Source organism: Lagopus muta, chromosome 4 (genome assembly GCF_023343835.1).
Source record: "Lagopus muta isolate bLagMut1 chromosome 4, bLagMut1 primary, whole genome shotgun sequence".
Taxonomy (NCBI): domain Eukaryota; kingdom Metazoa; phylum Chordata; class Aves; order Galliformes; family Phasianidae; genus Lagopus; species Lagopus muta.
The window spans coordinates 64,144,474-64,164,962 of NC_064436.1; the positions used below are offsets into that span (position 1 = coordinate 64,144,474).

At 39.7% G+C, this 20,489-nt stretch overlaps 1 protein-coding gene across 3 annotated transcripts in view; it reads left to right on the top strand.

Annotated features, from left to right (window-relative positions):
- Positions 1-20,489, top strand: part of FAM53A (family with sequence similarity 53 member A) — a 65,531-nt gene that overhangs the window by 4,202 nt on the left and 40,840 nt on the right. For 2 of the 3 annotated variants that reach the window (XM_048941357.1, XM_048941356.1), the window contains exon 2: positions 14,704-14,958. In XM_048941357.1, the coding sequence (XP_048797314.1) occupies positions 14,881-14,958 (78 nt within the window). In that variant the 5' untranslated portion in view covers positions 14,704-14,880. Of the gene's footprint in view, positions 1-8,969; positions 9,246-14,703; positions 14,959-20,489 lie in introns of those variants that run through there. The other variant, XM_048941354.1, reaches the window with a different exon arrangement.

Below are 20,489 nucleotides of genomic sequence, written 5' to 3' on the forward strand. Positions count from 1 at the left end.
ATATTATGTCTTGCTATCTTGTTTGTGGCTTTACCTTTTGCAGTATTCCTGTTTTGCACTTCATGCAGTTACTAGTGGATACTTGGGTTCTTTATTCTACTTGTCAAAGCTTGCTCACAGGGCAAATTCTTGTCTGCTTCCTTTAACTCCCCCTACTTTCCCACTGACAAATGTATTCCTTTGAGGGTTCTGATTTGACCTCTTCTGATTTTAGAGGGGTGAAAACTTGAAGGAAGAAAAAAGAAGTTGTATGTCATTTGGATCTGTCGAACCCTGCTGCTTTTATCAACTTCCAGACTCCAGAAATCACATGCAGAATGTGAAAAAGCCTGGTGTGTTTGGAGTCTGCTGTGGTGTAGGATGTGAATCAAACATGGGATAGTGGAAATGTGCGTGGCCAAATGACTCTGGAACAGAACTTTTTTTTGCTAATTTTTCACAGTCTTAATAGCAGTGGCAAATAATTACTTGTTATGTCCTGCTTGGAATGGAGCACAGTGCTGCGTAAGCATGCCCTAAGACTACTGCTGTATCACAGCATCATTTGTTCCATGATATTTAGTGAGGAGGAGGAGAGAGGAGTAATGACAACAGCATTTGGTAAGTAGCTAATCAGTGAACTGGCTAAATGTGGTACATATTTCTTCTAGTGGGAAAGGAGAAAGGAATGAGTACCTAGAACCTCATATTTGCTTTTTTAAAATACAGTTAGAAATAAAATGAAGTTGATGAATTTGAGGAGTGTGGGTAATTTGGGCTGAACTGAAGTGCTGTGGCTTGCTGTAAGGGCTTGGAAAGGTGAGATAACAACAGCAGAGCTCCTGGTTAGAAGAGAATATTTCTGTCACTGAAACCTGGGCATGAAGCTGAAGCTCAGGGCTGCTCACCTCTCTAGATGTCATTTTCCACTTGAACTTAGCTGGGTGTGTGCTTGTTTGCCATGTCTTCTTCCATCAACACTGCATCCTGACCAGGCTTGTTCTCTTCAGTGTTTGAATAAGAAATTGCTGCGCTGTGGAGGTGAGACAGGATGCTTATTGCTCTTACTCCAGTTTTTGTTTTTGTTTTTTTTTTTGCAAATCTGTTCAGAATGATGACCTATAGATCAGATTTGTATCTGGCAAGCCATTTATATTACCAGAACTATTACAGGGGAGGCAAAATACATAGTGTTTTGTCCATTGTATGCTTAGGTGTCTCATTTGTGCTTAAGCTCTTAGTTCATTTTTCCCCAGTTTAATGACTTCAGAGTTTGCACTTTCTGTGTGAACATATAACTTATTTTGGGCACAGACTTCCTCGACTGGCTGTAGCTAATGCTGTCTGCTTTGGCTCCATATCTTCAAGGTTCTGTATCTGTCAGTTTTTATTTAGGAGTATTTGGTTTGCATGCAGTGTTTTCCTATAGCCAAGCCTAAGGCTATAACTGCAGTAAAAGGTGTGTGCATGTGCTCTTGTGACACCAGAGTGAAAGCCATTACATCATTGGAATGGTGCTTCTTGGTTATTAGAAGGCATCTGATTCTGGAATTTGTTGGTCAGAGCAGAAGGATATCAACAGCATACAACAGTGCTGCTGAAATTCTTATATTGCTGTGAGATATAATTGGACTTGATTTATTTCTGCATGAGCAAAATATGAGGCAGGTATGAGTTTTCTGTTGTCATACACCAAAGGCATCTGGGCAAGCAAACATTAAGCTAGAAATTGTGAAGTTGTTTTCTGAAAAATGAAAAGACTGACTTCTAGCTCATGCAGAATAAAAATATCTGATTGGATGATGGGCAACGACACTACAGTAACTTCAAATTGAGATAGCCCCCTAAAATGGCTGGAAAGGATGTGGGCTGGTTGTAAGCCTCATGGCCAGCTGTACTGTGCATCTAATGTGATTCATAAGAAGTTTGACTAGCTCTGCTTTTCTCCAGTTCAGCATTTTGCTTGTCCTTGGCATTAAAACTCATTTTGAATACAGAGCTAGACATGTTCCTTTCTGCAGTGCAAGCTTACTGTCTAATCCCGTGGGCACGAGGGACATCTATTCTTATCCCTGTAGTAATCTTTCAGAAAATATTTGAACTGTTTTTTTGTCATCTTCATGTTTTCTCATGTCTTGTCTCTCCACGTCTTCCCTGCCCCTCCCCACCAGCCCTGTGATGATTTTGGACTATATAAAGCCAGTGTATTTGTATCTTCATGGGAAGTCATGTTTTCTGCTCTAATTGTTCTTTTTATTTTTTATAATCCCAAAGTTAGCTTGCATGGATCTTCAGGTGTGGTGCTTGAAGCCTTTGTATTCTAGCTGACTTTCCTGTGCTGATTGGGTGAAGGCTGTTTTTGTGTGTTCTTGTTTGCGCATCTCCAAACATTTGACTTGCCCACAAGGGTTCAACCCTTGTTTCAAGGTCAGCTTGTTGCTCCAGTGCAGCCAGCAGCTTTCTGTTGAGGCCCTCACCTTGCTGTTTGCTTGGTTAATGCTGCCCAAGCACACCTTTCACGGTTGAATTGTATCTGATATCATTCAGAACAGTTTTGCAGCATGCCAAAGTTGTGCAGTTTTGTTTTGCATTTTTCTACTTCTCTGCTATTTCTCCCATCATTTGTTACTGACAATTTAATTGGCGAATTGAACTGGATTCCTGCTTGGTGTATTCTCCTGTGTGCCACTGATAGCTGCTCTCTGGGTATGGTTATCCAACAAGAACTGCTCTCGCTGTAGAGCCTTTACTTGCTTGCCACCCTCAGAAGTCATTGACCTTGATTGTGTGACCTCAGTGGCTTCTCTCCTGTCCCCAAACCCTGTGTTATCTCCTTGTTATCTTTTAGTGTTTAAAACTGAGATTTGGGGCATCAATAACATGAATCTGACTCTTTTTGATATTAAAGGGAAACTTCTGGAACTCATGTCCAAAACTTTTAAGTGGTGTGTTGCTGCCTGGGCTCCAACCTGTCACGTAACAGCCTGGTGAAATACTAACTAAATTAACATAAGAAATCTTGAACTTTCTAGCGAAGAGTTTCTGCAAGCCCTGTCTCTGTTAGAATTGTTTGACAGAGTCCTGGAAGTACTTTTCATTGCTGTTCTTCCAGCCTCTACTCCTGTAAACTTTTATCTCCACTTTCCAGCAATTTCCTCAGTTTTGCTCTAATCATTGCACTGTGCACGATCTACACAAATCTAGCAGTTGATCCTCATCACCCAGATGCAGTCAAATGCAGTTTTAATGCTGTTGGCTACAATGTGTAATTTCTTGTAACCATTTATTTCCATTGTGTGCTCCAAGGGGACAGGCATCTACCCTTGGCAATCATGCTGCAGTCTTAAATTCAGTAGAGGCTTAAAAAGTGTGGTAATCCTCTTCTAAAAACATTTAATGTTGGTCTGTAGAATCCTGAGAGCACTTTAGTGGTTACTTCTGACCTCCAGTGTGTTGCCAAACGTAAGGGTGATGGGTGATGAAATGTATATTGAAGAATCACAGGGGCTGGAAGGGACTTCAGAAGATCAAGTCCCACCCTCTGCTAAAGCAGGCTCCCTACAGTAGGTTGCACAGGTAGATGTCCAGATCTAGAAATAGATCAAATGGCACTTTTCTGTCATAGTAAGACGTACATAATACTTCAGTTGCTCTTGGATTGAAAATGAGATTGAATTTAATGTACCTTGCTTGTCAAAGTCTTTATTAAATAAGACTATATTAAATAAATTGGATTAATTGAGAAGCTTCAAAGCAGCATTTCAAATAAACTTAATTGAAAATAATATATGACTAATGATCTTGACTGCCCTAAGAACAGTGCTTCCAGCAGGACTGCGGAGCTAGTGAGAGAAGGTGGGGAGCTTGAACCTTCCTTTCCCTGCTCCCCATTTCTTGCTTGAGCAGGATCAAATAACGCAGAACCAGTTTCTAAGTTTTAAACTTGATGAACTGTTAAACAGAACCCAACTGAAGCAAATGCTTTTTGCACCTGCTGTTGTCAGAAGCTTGTTTATCACTGAAGTTCTCTTTGGGTTCAGGTGCTGAGCCATTGACTTCCCTTGAATGCAGTGGTTGGGTGTTTCAGAACTTCAGCAGGAAACATATTATTGCTCTTTACAGGCTATGTTTAACCTTTGCTAGAGTGAAGATGCCAGAATCTCAGATGTAATCTCAGAGGCTTATTTTGGAGTGTTTAGATAAAGCACGCTATTATTGGTATTGAAAGATTTCATTTGAAATCTTTCTCTTGAAGGGCTGAGAGTTTTCAAGTGAAGAGCTGAAAGGACAAGCTTGCATCTCTCTTTCTGTTGACATTATCTGATTAAAATCTTTATTGTTTTGTCCTTCAACTTGGTTACCAGGAGCTGATCTTGTCAGAACGCAGTCATCTGTAAGCATAATTGCCCAAGTGGGGGGGGGGGGGGAGGAGGGGGCAGGTTTCTCGTCTAAGCATTCATGGTCCTGTGCTCTCTTGCACTATTTTTGTCTGCAGGTGTATGTGCTTGACCTCCTAGTCAAGCAATTTACCTGCCATCATTTGAAGCCCCAGCCTTACGTCCTGATCAGTAAAGATTTAAAACAAAAAACTTCCTCCGTCCCAACTTTCAGTTCTTGTCAGGTGTTCTTGGGGCACAGGTAAAACTGCACTGACACACAGTCTGCGATACGTGTGTGCTGGTTGGCACCTAGTGTCCACTTGCTTCCCATCCAGCAGAATGGTTTTGCGTTAAGGTTATGTACCCTATACTGGGCGAGAGTAAATGTGGCTTGGAGTCCTGGTGACTTCAATAATCCACTTCAGCAAATGAATCTCTCCACAGACCTTTCTTGTGGATTTAGTGACTCATTCATTAAACATCTGATAGGGTTGTGGTAGTGCACACTGAAAATGCTGAGATTTTCTTTCAAGCTGAAGATCCATTTTCAGCATTCAAAAGCAAGGAACACCAATGTAATTTGGGGGAGTTCATCTTAAACTGTTTTTTCCTGGTTTAGCATAGTCATCTTCTCTTGTGGCGTAACTTCTGCTGCCATGTGAGATTTCCATTAGTTGTAATTGTTACAAAAACTTCCTGAATGCCTGCTGGAGTTGTGTACCCACCTTACTTTGTGTCTTGAGTTCTTTAAGAGAGCATTTCCTGATTAAGCTGTTTAGTATAGGCTGAATGCTCAGGCGAGCAAAGTAGTTGCATGCTTCTGGAATGATTTAGTGAACTAGGAGAACCTAAGCTGTGTATCTCAAAGGAATTTATTGAAGTAGCTGAATAAGTCTGGTGAGAGGAATGCCCCTGATGACACATGGAGCAACATCTGAGTTGAATGTTGAAAGTCCACACGATATCAGTGTATGTACTGCTGTCCTCTTTCTTTTTCCATTGCTATAGGGAACTTCAGTTACGGTCCACTCATACTTTGAGAATTGGTGGATTGTTTCTGTGGGTTCCTGTATGGTAGAGCAGTATATGTGTAGTGTGGACCTGTTCAGAAATTTTTGACATTTGAAAACCTACGGGGGGTGTGCGAAACAGAACTTGGAAGCCAGCAAACAGCAGTTCAGAAGAGTAAGGAGCACCAGTGACAGCTTCAAGCTAGTATTTGGTTTTGGTATTTGTAATGCAATGTATGCAATTGTAATGCAATGTTGTTATTAAAAAAAATTATGCTACTTCAAAGCTGTGTGGCCTGTAGACTTCTGAATTCTAATGGAACAGGTAGCTGGATTGGTGTTAGGAAACTTGAATGCTGCCTCCTGAAGTCCTGGAGGTGTTGTCTCCTGCCAGAGAGATTGAAGTTTCTTGGGTAGGAAATTGCATATGGTCAGCCATGATTGCAAACGATCTTAGGGCTGTGAAAGGGTATTTGTTTTGTCTGTTACATACGATATCTTGTATCTGCTCGATGCCCTTCTGTGCTTTTTCAAGATATGATATAGCAGAAAGCTTGGACTACTGCATGCGAGTCTGAAGAGGACTTCATTGCATAGTTCTACCTGTAACTTTCTTTTCTGAAGTTTTTGGGTTTTATATAGGAATACCCAAACAATGAAGTGGCTAAAATAAGGGTATACTCACTTGCTCATTTGATACAATTACAAAATGATCTTCTGGAGAATTACAATTTTTAGATAGAGGTAGAAACTTTCCTAAATTGGGTGCAGCTCTGTGTGTCCTGAGGGAAATGCTGCTCTCAATATGGAGAATTAGGGCAGTAAGGCTGGGGGAGTGTACTCGGTGTTATTACAAGGACTGCGATGCATGGATATTTACAGAACGCTGCTAAGCTCTTGAGTTCTAAATTTAGCGGTGTCTTTAATTCACCAGCTGTACTATTTATTGAAAAAATATTTGATCTGCCATAGGTTCCTTGTTTTTAACATCCATGCCTATACACAGCCTAATGTTTGGGAGACTTCCCTGTGTGCAGATTATACAGCTCGTTAGGTCTCTGAAATGCCACAAAGTAGCATCTTAACACAAATGCTTTTCACCTGGCTTGAAGCCTAAAGCTTGAACATTCACACTAGGGATCATGAAAACAAATTTACTAGTTAGGCTTTTTGTTCTAAGTGAGCCAGTCAGATGTCTGAAACTCTTCAGAATGAACCTGAAGGCAAATAGGAGGAGGCTTAATAGCTGCATTTGGGGAACAGGTGTATAGGGGGGATTTCTGTAATCTCTTAACACTGGGCCCATAGGGTTTGGCAACACAACAGCACTGCTACTGGTTTCAGCCTTTCACAGGGGTAAGGGTGTGTGTTAGTGACAGTGTTCCCTGCACATATAAGTTAGGGGTCAGTGCTATGTGTCTTTCAGACCTGATTATTTTTAAAGCTCATGTCTGTGTGGCTTCTTATTTTAAGTGCAGTCACTAAGGGAAAGTGCTATTGCTTATATTCAGTTTTTCCCCTGCCTTTTCTTTAATTGGAGTGAGGCAAATATCCCAGTAATAGAGCCAGTTCATCTTTGTACATTTTACAGACTTAAAGTAATATCTTGTGAGTGTTGTATAAAGTGAATCATTTGCTTTAGTTTTAGGTTGGTGGTACACGTTTCTCCATAAGCAAATATTCCCTGTATAAGTTACTTCGCAGTGAATGTGAAATTTGTATCTCAGTATGTGGAGAAGGGAAAGTAAGTCTTCAGTCTGTCAGTGATGTCATAGACTACAAGTAGAAGTAATACTCTCGAGTGATGATTGCCTGCTAGATTTTGGTCTGAACTATTTAAATGGGCCAGAGTACCTAATCTTAAACTAGCACTGTCTTGAAATAGAGCGTTAGCACACTTTGTTTATAAGTATAGCTAAAGCATGGAGTTTGTGTGTAAAAGCCTCAGTAGAACAGACTTGTGTTCCTCAACTCTGTACAGGAGCATTTCTGCACTTTCTGCAATCACGCTGAGAAGAAGGAGGAAAAAATCAGGTTCCCACATTGTGGGGAGGTGACTGATCATAGAGTTAGCTATCAGCACTAGTCTGAGCATAGTAGATATTTATATCCTTTGGCAAAATTAATGAAATCCTTACCTGTGATTGAAGTAGTGATGGATTATTTTAGGAAGGAGCACTGATAACAAAAGTATCCTGATACAGGATGAGACACAAGACACAGATCATCTGTGTCAGACAGGAGAACAGATACTTCAGAAGATGCAGGATGACTTGTCCGTGATGTGAATGGTAAGTTTTCCTCAAGACTGAAAGATGGGTTGAGACTTCATAGTGATGAAAGCTGGCAATAATAAAAGCTTTAACCTTTGGCATTGGGTTGAGCTCTTCACTTTAAATTTCTGTGGTGATACATTACCTATTTGGGTATGACCTGGAAAATGTCTTATGAGCTTATTCCACCGCTGCTTCCATTGTTTCAAGAAATGTTATTTCATAACACCCCTTATGTTCACCCTTCCTTCTGCTTTTTGGAAGGAGATTTTCTTCCTGATTTAAAAATGAACCCAAACCGCCTGAGAGATTAAGGGTAGTATTTCTTACAACAGTTAATTCCGTAAAAGATTAAAATCTTCCATTTTTCTAAATTCAGATTTTATGAAAACAGGTTTAGGTTTCTGCTCTGTATGTGTTCTTCAGCCAAGCTGGGTGGATTCTGCATATGAAGGAGAACCTCTATGCTGAAGTATCACCTTTAAGTTCTTTCCAGCACATCATCTGGCTGTGAATTTTGCAAACTGGAAACCACCGACTTCAGCCAGGATATTCTTTTTAGTTTAATTCTGGTTCTTCTGCTTGCAGCTTCCATCTCACATGGGAGGCTTTGAACAAGGTCTGTTTCTTCAATCAGAAAACGGAGTACTTCTTGTTCCCTTTGAGTTCAGAGGATTTGCCAAAGCATGTTGCATTTTAAGGAATAGCCCAAAGTGTTTGATGGTTCAGACTTTGCTCCTTTTTTGCAGGAGCTTCTGCATCTGAAGTGTAGGGGTTAGAGTATAAAGGAATGTATAGGATGCTATCTTTGTTAACAGTTTATATTTTGTCAGAGCTGCCTCAGTGACCAGATGGTGCTGGAATAGTGATGCTTTAGGGTCAAAATGTAGGGAAATTCAGGGCTCCTTTGACATTTCTCTGCATTTGAGGCGTGTGGATCTTCTATTTGTTCTCTTCTACCGCTGGAGGCGATAACAACCCAAATCTTTTTTTTTTTTTCTTTTTTTTTTCTTTTTTTTTTTTTCCACTTAGAGTGGTGAAATATAGTCCTATTTGCATGGTAGGTGAGGTATGTTCTTCTGTGGACTGTTTTGAGCTCTTTATATTGCTTACGCTTCCTGAATCAGTGGAATATCTGAGAAACTTGATTCTAGTGTCCATCAGTTAATATAAAAGATGCCTTCCAGCATTTTTCTTGTCTCTTTTTCTTGCAATTTTCTGCTGGAGTTGTGGCAACCATAATCCAGGCTAGAACACCTCATAATGTTGAGGCTTTCTTCTAATAAAAACTGGCTTATGAAAGAATTGTATGGAGAAAGCTGAGAGAGTCTGTAGCTGAAGAAATACCTTTCCAGTCTTTAAAACTCTCTCAACTGCAGATGTTGGAGCTAGTTTCTCTGGCTTCATTTTCAGTAGGGAGGGTTTTGTTAAGCCTTGCCTTTTGTGTTGCATCTCTTTAGGGAGAAGAACTACTCTTTAAAGCTGTGAAACTGGTTATTAACCATACTTTCTTAACCCTGTTTGGATTGGCAACTTTGTCATTGTAATACAGTATATTTTTCTGAATGCAGACAACCTTAGAAAACAGCACAACAAGTTACTAGGTAAGTACAAGGAGAGGGCTCCCACAGTGTGACACGCGGGTCTGTCTACTTCTGATACCTGTCTCGTGAAACACCGGTGAATAGTTCTGTAGTGGCAGAGAACTTCATAATTAATGCTTCGATTTAGGCTTGATGTGGAATTTTGGAATGTTTCAAAATAACTGCTCTGGAGATTAGTGCTGAAAAGCACTGAAAGTTCAAATTTTCTTAAAATGCATGCTGTTGATAACCTTTCTGGGCTAAAAGTTGGTAATAATAGTCTTATGTTGCAAGGAATGCTTAGCCTCCCTGTGAACTTCTTAGCACTGTGGTAAATAGTGTTCTATTTCCACGTTCTCTTTCCATTTGGAAGCTGGACTTGTGTGTTGTGAGAAACTAGATATTATGTCGTTTCTTTCAGATGTCATAAAGTATTAGTTTAGAAGTTTAAAAAACAAAACAAAACAAAAAAGAAAAAAAACAACTAAAAGACCGTGCCTGGTCTTCTAGTTGTGCTTGAAGCAAGGCAAATTTGGGATGGAATGGACAATGCTTTGTTAAAACTTAATTGGTTTTGCATGGTGTTTCAGTTTTGAAATGCTTCCTGGTTGCTGCGGGAAGTGCCAGGAGGCAAAAATCGCAGCCTCTTTCATCTGAAGTCTAGTAGCAAAATCACCTAGATCTGGAGTTAGTATTGCTGGGGTGATTAGCTGCTTTGGCTTGCTGAAGCAGAGATAATATTTTAAAGGACCTACTTATCCGAATTGGAATTTTGACTCTAGCTAATCCTTTTCTTCTGCTGGGAGCTGGCTAAGTATGTCTTTGTGGGATTGTTGGTAATAAGGGCTCCATGTAGTTAGCTGAGCAAGGAGTAGGAAATAGTATGAAAGAGGAAAGAGAACAACTTTGAATCTTCTCAGTGGGCAGTATTAGTCCCATAGGTAGAACTGTGGAATTGCAATCATCAGAAACACCTGCATTAGTGTTATGGGCAAATAATCTAAAATCTTGTGATCTCTTCTTCTTTATCCAAGATGGAACTTCAGGGACAGAGGAGAAATTGTTAGAAGTGTTTCAAACAAATGTAAATTTTCCCAGCAAGAGAACTGTTGCTGGAACATTGTGTCCTGCAGGATGCAGAGTAGTAGGAGTGTGTTGGAAATGAATTTGGCTGCCTTACTCTCTAGGATCCAAGAAGAGATTTTTGAATTGGCTTTATGTTCTTCATCAAGACTTTTCATTGCTTTGAAAGCAGGTTGTCAAATGAGATGAGCCTCTGGCATCCGCTGCCTGGGGAGGAGGATCCATATTTTTAGTAGTCTTCTCAAAAAAGACCCCAATGACATCACTGAGAAGATGCAGAATTTGTGACATGAGCACTTCTCCACTCGTAGTTTTGGCAGAGATGTTAACAGACATTACTACTTGTGGCTAAAATTCTTAAGAAATAAGAATTTTCATTAGTCTTAATATACAAATACTGTAGTAAAACCTCTTTCTTTAGTACTGTAGAAGTAGAACTACAAACCTATACTCAAATTTCAGGATATTTGTTGTACAACAGAAGTTTAAATTTGGAAATGATGGTGAGACTGATATCCATCACAGCGCATTCTCCATCAGTGAGGAATGTTAGCTTTGGCTTGCTGTTGCATTTGGAGTTCCTTGGAGGTTTTTTTGTATCCCACTTATGTTATTCCTTTTCATTAGTCTGTCTTTCAGCAATAAAAATAGCTTCTTTACCCCCCACCTCCTAGTTTAAGGAGATCCTAGCAAGATTAAGTGTCTCCCAGCACAAAGACTCTAACATCTTTTGTTATGCGTGTTTATCTTGGATGCCTCAGCTTTCTCACTTGGACCTTATCAGGATTCATAAAGGATGGTGTGCTAAGGGAAAGATGGCCCTAATCTTTTAGGACCTCACCAAACTTGGATCTCCAAGAGATATTGTTTTCTTCAGGTTGGGAGATCTCAGCAGCTGAGCAAGGCAAGTTCAGACAGACTGTGGAGCCTTTGTGACAGCAAAGGTGTGTATCTTTGGGATATGCTTGTGGCTTGCATAGGGCATGTGGTTGCAGCAGTAGGCAGAACTTAATGGCACGAAGAGCCCTACTGTGAGGCTGCTGAAATCATGCAAATGCAGCAGAATCCATCCTAACGAGGATGGCCAAAGGGTTCCTGTGACTGAAAATCCAATTAGTTTGAAGCACCAAGCAGTAAGAGGGGCATTCAGCTTGATGAGAGTGAAGAGTGATTGGAAGAGAAAGTCACTTGCCTTGAAACAACTCTAGAAAGAAGGTATTAGGAAGTACACAGACTTTAACATTTATATGGGTACCTTAAGCACATACTGCAGCAGAGGATCATGAAGCAAATGAAGACTACAAAAAAAGTGAAAATATCATGGAGAGTTTTTGTAACCTGTGAAACTTCCTTTTAGGTGACATTGAGAGACAAGATCTCGTAAGACTTAAAAAATTCTGTAGTATGGACATATTGGTGAAGTCTTAAAGTGACAACTGCACAGAGAAGCTGGAGTGACTCTTAGAAACCTCCCATTTTCTAATGGTCAGTGTGAATTAGGAAAGACGAGAGAAGTAATTCCTTGCAGAGCATGAGTAGCTCAGCTCATGGCAGCTGGGACTTCTGTCACTGAGTGAAGGTGCTGAGATGCAGGGCTGATTTCAGCTGACTGTGTGCTGCTGGATTTTAGTAGCATAGGAGTATGTATGGATTGGAGAAGAGGAGCTAGGCACGTTCAGGCCTTGCTTTGGAACGGGGTGGGGGATCTAATTCCTAATTAGAGGAGAATCTACGTGGCAGATTGTCAGAGTGGATTACTTCTGGGTGAGGCTGGTCTGTGATGTGAGGTAAAGTTTGCTGAAAGAGGATGAGGGAATTCCTTCCCAAAGCATCCTTCTGGTCTGAACTAAAACTCATTCTTCGTGCTTGGTTCTAAGAAATGGAATTTGCTGATGTGGGGAGCAGCAGAGCTTTTTTGATGTCTCATCTGAAATAAATTAACTGCTAATAGCTGTATTGGCAACATGAGAAACACTCTCTTGGAATTTCCACTTTGCTTGTGGTACCAGATAGATTTGAGTTGCACGTGATTAGAGACTGTTTAAATGGTTGTAACTGAAGTATTACTTTCAACTTCAGGTAAGGTTTAAATGGATGATTGTTGTGTGGTTCAGTTTGATTGTGAAAGTGCTGTGCCTCCCCATTATCCTCTTGTGTAACTGAATGTATCGGTCCATTAACTAAAAACGAATGCCTTTCTAGTTTCTTCTTTGTGCTAGGCGCACTTAAAATTTTCCATTGAAGCATTTGAAGATTAGAAGACTAAGCAAAATATGAATACATTCTATAGCTAAATGATTACAGATTAGAACCTTGCAGCTCATCTTTTTTTTCCCCCCATAACCTTATTGGATTTGTTTTCTTCTATTTGTGGGAGAAAAAAAACCCAAAAACTCAAAAGCCTTAAGCTTAGTAATTAAGCACCTGCTGAACTTTTCAGCTGTTTCTTAATAGTAGCCTCTTAGCTGCAGAAATCTTAATCCTCAAAATAGTCTGAAAGTCTTTGTGCTGGTTAGTAGGTCCTTTGTTTTCATAATGTTTTTAGGCAGAGTATGGATGACTTACACCATCCAGTCAGTTTTTTTTACTTGTGTTCTGGTTTTCTAGATCTAGTTCCAACTTTGCCAGGGCTAGAAGGGATGTAGATGTCCCTTTACATTACAGTACACTTGAGCATGCTACTTCACATAATACTTAGTTCACATTTGTCCTTAAACTTGCTCACTATTTCATGAATCACTCTTTCCATGGCAGATGCTTACTTTGGAAAGGGTTTCTGTAACCTTTACCAGTGAACATATGAACTTGAACACTATTGATATTTGACTCTGTGTGATTTCAGAACAAGAAATGGTAAATATTTCAAATCTTTGGGTGCTTTCCTGGAAGATAGGGCACACAGTAAAATGTCTCCACATATCCAGATACCTGTGTAACACTATATATTGATGTAAGCATTGCCTTGTTGCAAATAAAACTAGATAGGAGGATGGAGATGAAGGGATGGTCAGAAGTTAGGGTTTTTGGCACCTCTCAGCCTAATTAGGAGACTGGCAAAACGGGTGTCTGTGAAGGTGACATAGTGCATGACCAGCATATGAAATCATATTTGAGCTAACAAATAGGTAACAGGTTTCAAAGGTAATTGCACAATGCAATTAATACCTTAAAGTTTTAAGTGGGTTTAACTTTGGTCATGGACTCAAGTGACTTTTCTCTTGCTACTACTGCTAACTTAAACAGCTGATAAGGAACATTGTGGAAAGGATGGAGTATTTCACGCAAACAAATTCTCGGTGGTTTTTCTGCCACTTGTTTTCACCATGAATTTTAAAATCTAGCAAATGAAAACAAAATTCTGGTATAAAAGTTGGCTGTGTTCTTTCCTCAAGTTTTTTGTTTGTTTTGCTTTGTTTGAATTTGGTAGTGCTTATGTCTTGACTTTAATTTTTAATTCTGTGAAGGGTAGCTTACAGTCGTGGAATATATACTCAGCACTTCTCAGTTATAAAAGCAAGAGTGTGGTTAGTGCACGCAGTAGTGGATCATCAGCAGGAGTTTAGTAAGGATGTTTTGGTTAAGCCAGTAAGGCAGAGTTACTGAAAGAAGTTCCATGGAAGTAGTATGGAGAAACTGTGATTGCTATTGATGCAAACTTGCTTTTGAAAATTGGAAGCTGATTTGAGAATCATGTTGAACATAAATGACTTTGTGATAGAAGAAGGAAAATAAATACATTTTTCTCTGCGAATTGTTGAGGAGTTAGGTGAAATTAAGGAAGAAGAAAGTGACTTGCTGTGGTATAAGCAACAAGCTTATACCACAAGTGTTGGAAAGACAGTGAGGAATGAACTGTAGCAGTTAAAGCTTACTGATAGGAAGAAAGCTAGAGATCCTATGATTCTACACTTAGGAGAGGAGGCAGAGAGCAAATCTGCCCTTGATCCAAATGATTGCTCACAGAATACAAACATCTAAGCTTTTGTCAGTGATGTTTTTACATGTATGGTTATCTCCTGCTTACCAGGTTAAGATCTGATGTTTGCTGACAGACAGCAATTACATAGCCTTCAAAAGAAAAACAACAAAAACCACAGGAATGCATTAAAAGTAGCTGAGGGTTTGGAAAGTGGTTAGTGCTCTCCACTGGTCCACTCTTCTTTTAAGAAGGGTTTAGCGATGAAACAAAATGGTGTAACTGTTGCTGAACATACAGGAGTATGGAATGTAGCTGCATGTTTCATAGGCTGTTGTAGTACACCTGGATACATTTTCAGTGTAGCAGTTTAAATGCGGGACGTGCTCACATCTTCCTGGTCCAAACAAGTCATGTTGTGACAATACTAATTATGATGTATGCAATAATGTTTCTGACTTCTTCCTTTTTCTGTCTCAGTTTTACAGAAAAGCAGACATGAAACACTGACAGCATTTGGAAATAAACTTTGGCAGTAAGATGGAAGCATAAATCTCAAGACTTTAAACCAAAACAGAAATGGCTTGTGATTGTTGAAACAAGACACCTAAGAGCCTCCAACACTTCTGTGTGAGCAGTAGAAAAGGAACAACTACAATGGTAACACTAATAACAGAAAAGCTGCAGAACCAGAGCTTGGATGATCTGACGTGTAAAACGTACAATATTAATCTGGTAAGGATATATCAAAACTGTGTAAATATGAAAATACCTTGTAATCAAAAGCAACGCAAAACCGTGTTCAAGAGTGTAGGTCAGCCAGACTGCCTTGTCATGTGGATTGAGGTTCTAAGGGGGAAAGCAATGCGAATTTTGTGTGGTTGATTTAAGAAGATAATTTCTTATTGCAATTATCGTTTAACCTTCTGTTTTCACTTAAATAGTTGAAAGCCTATATACTAATGACAGAAAAAGAACTATCAAGGCTTCTTAGTATTCTTTTTTTCTCCAACAAAATCTCAGATACTGGTATCTGAAACTTTCTTTGCTTTGTATGTGCTAGATATCTGACTGCTGTTTAGTTATAAATATCAGTAGCCACTTGTTGGTAGCTGTCAGCATGAGGAAAAGAAGATAACCATCTACTGAACTGAAAGATTCCTGATCATTGGCTTATTGATCTATGTCAGTAGATCCTTGCTTTATCAATGTGTCAGGTGTCTGGTGTGCTTGGAAAAGCTCTGTAATACTTAGTGTTTATTTCTGTTTATTGGCTTTGGGCAATTCAGGTGTGATATTCAGACTAAGGAATCTATTATCTTCACATCTGATTTGTGAGATTAGATTCACTTTACTCCAGAGAGAGTTAAAGAAAAGGGGTCTCATGTTAATCTCCTGTTGATCTTGGTTGCTCACCTGATACATACTGTGCTTTAATACAAAGCAATATAGCACTGCAGCAGCTTTGTTTCATTGACTTTAATTGCAATTCTACAGATGAAATTCTAGGGTACTAATGGAGCAGGGGGTGGGAGGGGAAATTAATGACTAAATGTCAAAGTACTGTTAAACTCTGCTTCTGTTATTTAATTAAGTAATGCAAGCATCGAACCTGAGGCATGTTCAGTTTCTTTTAGCAGTAAGACTTCTTCCTGTGTTGTAACCTGTACTTCAGTAACAGAACAGCTTCCTTTATATACTTCACAAGTACAAACCTGGTCAGTCACAGACAGTGGAGCTTGTGCATAAATACCTCTAATTCTTATATGTCAAGTGCTTTACTCCTCCACATTTCTTTGCAATCACAGGTGTTTTACACACATGCAACCTGATAAAAAAGATACCTAGTAGTATGCACTATTTTTAATATTTATTTTTTAAACTTGAACAGCCCCCTTTAAAGGTCTTCTAATAATTTGCATGGTTTTGAATCCCCACCTGAAATATGTGCAGTTCTTGAAAGGCGTATGTAAAATGTGGGAAACAGGATATCTCAAAATAGAAATACTTAGTTTGCATTTATTTCAGCTAGCATGTTGAAGCACTTGGGATGGGCATTTTGTAGGGGAATCTGCTTTCATCATGAAGTGGCAATCTTGTGTCACTTCTAGTTAAACTGCAGGCCTAGATGTGGGAAAATGATGACCTGCAGTTAATAGTAGTGCTGCTAAAATGTAGTGGGCAGCTTATAATTCGTAGTTTGAGCCACTTAAATTTGCAGAACTTTAGGAATTGAGACCTCCTTTTACTGGTGGTCACTGTAGCTTTTGGACCATGGACTTCTTAGAGCAGAGGAGGATGTACTGCTATTTTTACACTGCGTGGACTTTATGCAAGAATACTTTCACAATGTGATTCCACCACTCTCCTGTTGTTTTCTTATTCTTGTACTTATCTGTCTTTAAAATGAAACAAGGAGAAGAATTACTGGTGTGAAAATAAAAATGACAAACGATGTCCTGTCGGGGCATAGATCTCCTTCCTTCCTCCCCCTTTTGAACCATCAAGTAATTGGTTACGTAAATGTTCTACTCCTTGAAGGAAGATGGGTTCTGAGGTCAGGGATAAGTTCTGTCTATGGACAGTGACAGCTTGAAGTGTGGAAATGATGGGGTGAGGTGTAGAAATGAAGAATAAGCAAGTGGGAAGAAAGGTACAAACTACCTTGCTCCGTCCCTTAAAAGGATTCACAGAATCAGTGATGGCTTCCTGAATAAAATTTGAATCTAATAATGGTCAGAGTACACTTTTTCACTTTCAAGGGTTAAAAATTTTAGTAAGGGAGAAGAGTGATTCAACTCCCTCCACCATAACTCAACTGTAGCATATTTTGTAGACTTTTTGGTAAGTTCATTTTAATGTTCTGTTTTCAAATTGCTGTTGTTAATAGCAGAAACAGTTCTTAAATAGTCTTGCCTGCACTTTCCTTCACATGTGCTGGCAGGAGTTTGTGGGACCATGCAGTGAATCATCTCATGAGCTGACAGGATCACAGCTAACCTCTCTTGCCTGGATTAATGTTGTCTTATCGGTTTCATGATCCTGCTCACAGTGCATCTGCATAATTGCATGTCTTGGCATAAGTAGATAAACCAACATTTCCTCTTTTCCCTAGCTATTTTATGCTGACCCTGAACTGAAGTCTAGACGTGAACTTTGGGAGCCTGCTAGGATTTCTTCAAGCACTTAGCTTCTAGTAGTCTCAGAGACCTTTAAATACCCCCCAGAAGACTTCAGGCTTTTTCAATCATAAACACAGGAGTGTAGAAGCTGTTCAGGAAGCTTGTCCTGTTTAAGTTTTCCTAAGCAAAGCAATGTTTGCTGGCCTCTGAGTTGGATTACAATTCCATAAAAGTACAAGTTTGAGTTGGTCAGTGTAGTCAACAGGAAAATATATTTTATAAAACACCTGCTTAATTGTTGAACCCATGTAGCAGTGTGGAATATGCTTTTTAAAAAGCTCTCTTAATTTCCTTTATTCATTCTTTTCAATTACTTTTTTTTTCCTATAGATATTAAGAGTGATTTTCTTACCATTTTGCTTTTACTTCTGTGTTTCTGGAGGAATTACTTCATTCGTGGGTAGTTTTTTGAGCAGTTTCTAGATTTTTGTGGGTAGCTGATCAGAATTTGTTACAGTGTGAGCAGTTAGAACTCTATGAATTTATTGGGTTTTTTTTTCTCCACAATATGAAGAACATGAAAATGATTCTGTAGAGAGTTAATATCAAGAAAGAGCCATTAGGACTACTTTGACTTGGGTGGAAGTGAGCAGTGTGTTATGGAGGAAGGGGGTTGTTTCATTTGAACATGTTCTTATTCATCCTCATCAGAGTGACTTCTCAGGCTCTGGCATGGCTCTCTTCCCATATATTTTTGAGGGAAGAAAAAGGTACTGTTACAGATGAATTTTCATTATGATTTAAGACTTTGTGAGAGAATAATTCTCTTCTAGTTGTATAAAATATTTTACTAGCTCATGCAGAGAATAAAAACTTGCCTTTCCCAGGTATCTACCAGCCTGAAGAACAAAACCACATGTATTCAGCTAGCAGGGAAAAAGGAAAAGTCATACAGATCATACGTTAGGGCTGTAAAAGAAAAAGGAATGGCTCTTTGAAAGCCGTTTGTAGAATTGCAGAATGGCCTCGGTTGGAAGGGACCTCAAGGATCATGAATCTCCAACCCCCCCCTCCCCACCATAGACTGGGCCACCAACCTCCCCATTTAATACCAGACCAGGCTGCCAGGGCCCCATCCAACCTGGCCTTGAACACCTCCAGGGATGGGGCGTCCACAGCCTCTCTGGGCAGCTGTTGCAGCACCTTACTACTCTCATAGTAAAGAACTTAACGTTTACCTTATGGCTACCATTCTATATAAAGATAACATATACAGGATATAATGTACTTCTTCATTAGTGTAACCTGTACAATGACAAATTATATTTCTTTGCTTTTGTCTAAGTATGTTGTAGTACATCATCTGTAGCTTCTCTTACTGCTCTGTTAACCAACATAGTAATTTTCCAAGCTACTATAACACATTTTATCAGTTATGTCACACAGTCTCGTGCTGCACCTGCCTTTGTGGGAGTTGAAAGAAACATGATTGTTTTTCCTTCTGTAGAAGCAGAAAGGGATTTGATTAGGGCGTTAGGTTATCCTGAACTTTTATCTCAGGTGACCATTGTAGCTCAAAGTAGAACAGTAGAATAGTTTGGCCATCTCAGAAGCGAGGTGTTCTTCAAGCAGTGTTCTGAGGTCTCCCTGACCACTATTCTTCTGGGAATAGTGTAACTCAAGACAGAGTTGGCTTTCTGATATTCAGGGGCACATTGCTGTCTCATGTCCAGCTTTCACTAGTACCCCGCAAGCCCTTTTTGGTAGAGCTGTGGTTGAGCGTTATGTTCTTCCATCTCAGTGGGGGTTGTGGCAATCCAGGTGCAAGACAACTGGGCTTGCTGCTCGAGACTGTAAGTCTCTCTGAATAGCATCTCATCCCTTGAGCATGTGAATTGCACGGCACAGCTTGGTATCATCTGCAAACTTGCTGAGGGTGTGCTTGATTCCACTGTTGATGTCACTGATGAAGATGTTAAAGAGCACCAGAGTCAATACTGACTCTTGAGGGACACCACTTATTGCTGGTCTTCATCCTGTCATTCAGCCATTGACCATCCCTCACTGGGTATGATCTCACAACCAGCTCTTTGTCTGTCAAACAATCCACCCTTCAAATTCATATTTGTGCAGTTTGGAGTGAGGGATGTTATAGAGAACTGTGTCAAAAGCTGTACTCAGGTCCACGTAGATGATATAAACAGCTGTTCTCTTGTTCATTGATGCAGTCACACCAGCATAAAACTACAAGGTTGGTCATGTAGTATCTGCCCTTGGTGAAGCTGTGCTAGTTATCCTGTAACATTCCCCTTTCTTCCATATGCCTTAGCATATCTGCCAGGAGGATCTGCTTCATGTTCTTCCCTGGCACTGTGGTGAGGCTAGCTTGGTCAGTAGTTCCTTGGATTACCCTTTCTACCCTTCTTAAAAATATGTGTTATACTGCCTTTTTCCAGTCAGCAGGGACTTGAGCTTACTCCCATGACTTTTCAAATATAGTTGAGAATGTCTTGGCTTTGGATGAAAAGCCACTGGTAGAAAGACTTGAGGGCCAAGTCTAAAATGTGGCTTGATCACTTCATGTGCTGATAACAGATGAAACGCTTTTCCATGCTGTTTTCTAGCTAGTCATAATTAGAAGGTGTTTGGTAGAAATGAAAGTCTGATTTGGGGACTTATTCAAACTACGGACGTCACACTTACATGGTAGTAGTTAAATTAGGACTTGAATAGTAAACTCTGGCTTTCCTGTGGTTTGGGAAGAGAGCCAACTAATTGGAGGAGTTCCAAATGTACTTAAGAATTGGAGAAAATGCATTGACAAGTTAATTTTAAGATTGTGAGGATTAAGAAATGTGGTTTTTAGGGTAAAAATACATGTTTTCTTGTTTTTCTTTAAGCATTTGTTCAAAAAGCAGTAGTTGGAAGATGGACATGCTTGAGGTCTGGAGTCTATCAGGAAAAAGACCTGATTGAATAACTTGACCTTATTTAAAGAAAATGTCCTTCACACAGAACTTAGCAGACTTCCCCATTGCTTTGTAAACTCTGCTTATCTTTTTTCCAGTAAAATCGTAAAATAATAAGACTCTTCGTTCAGGAAGCTTCAGGTAGTTCTTCCTATGAAAGGGCTGACTGGAGGAA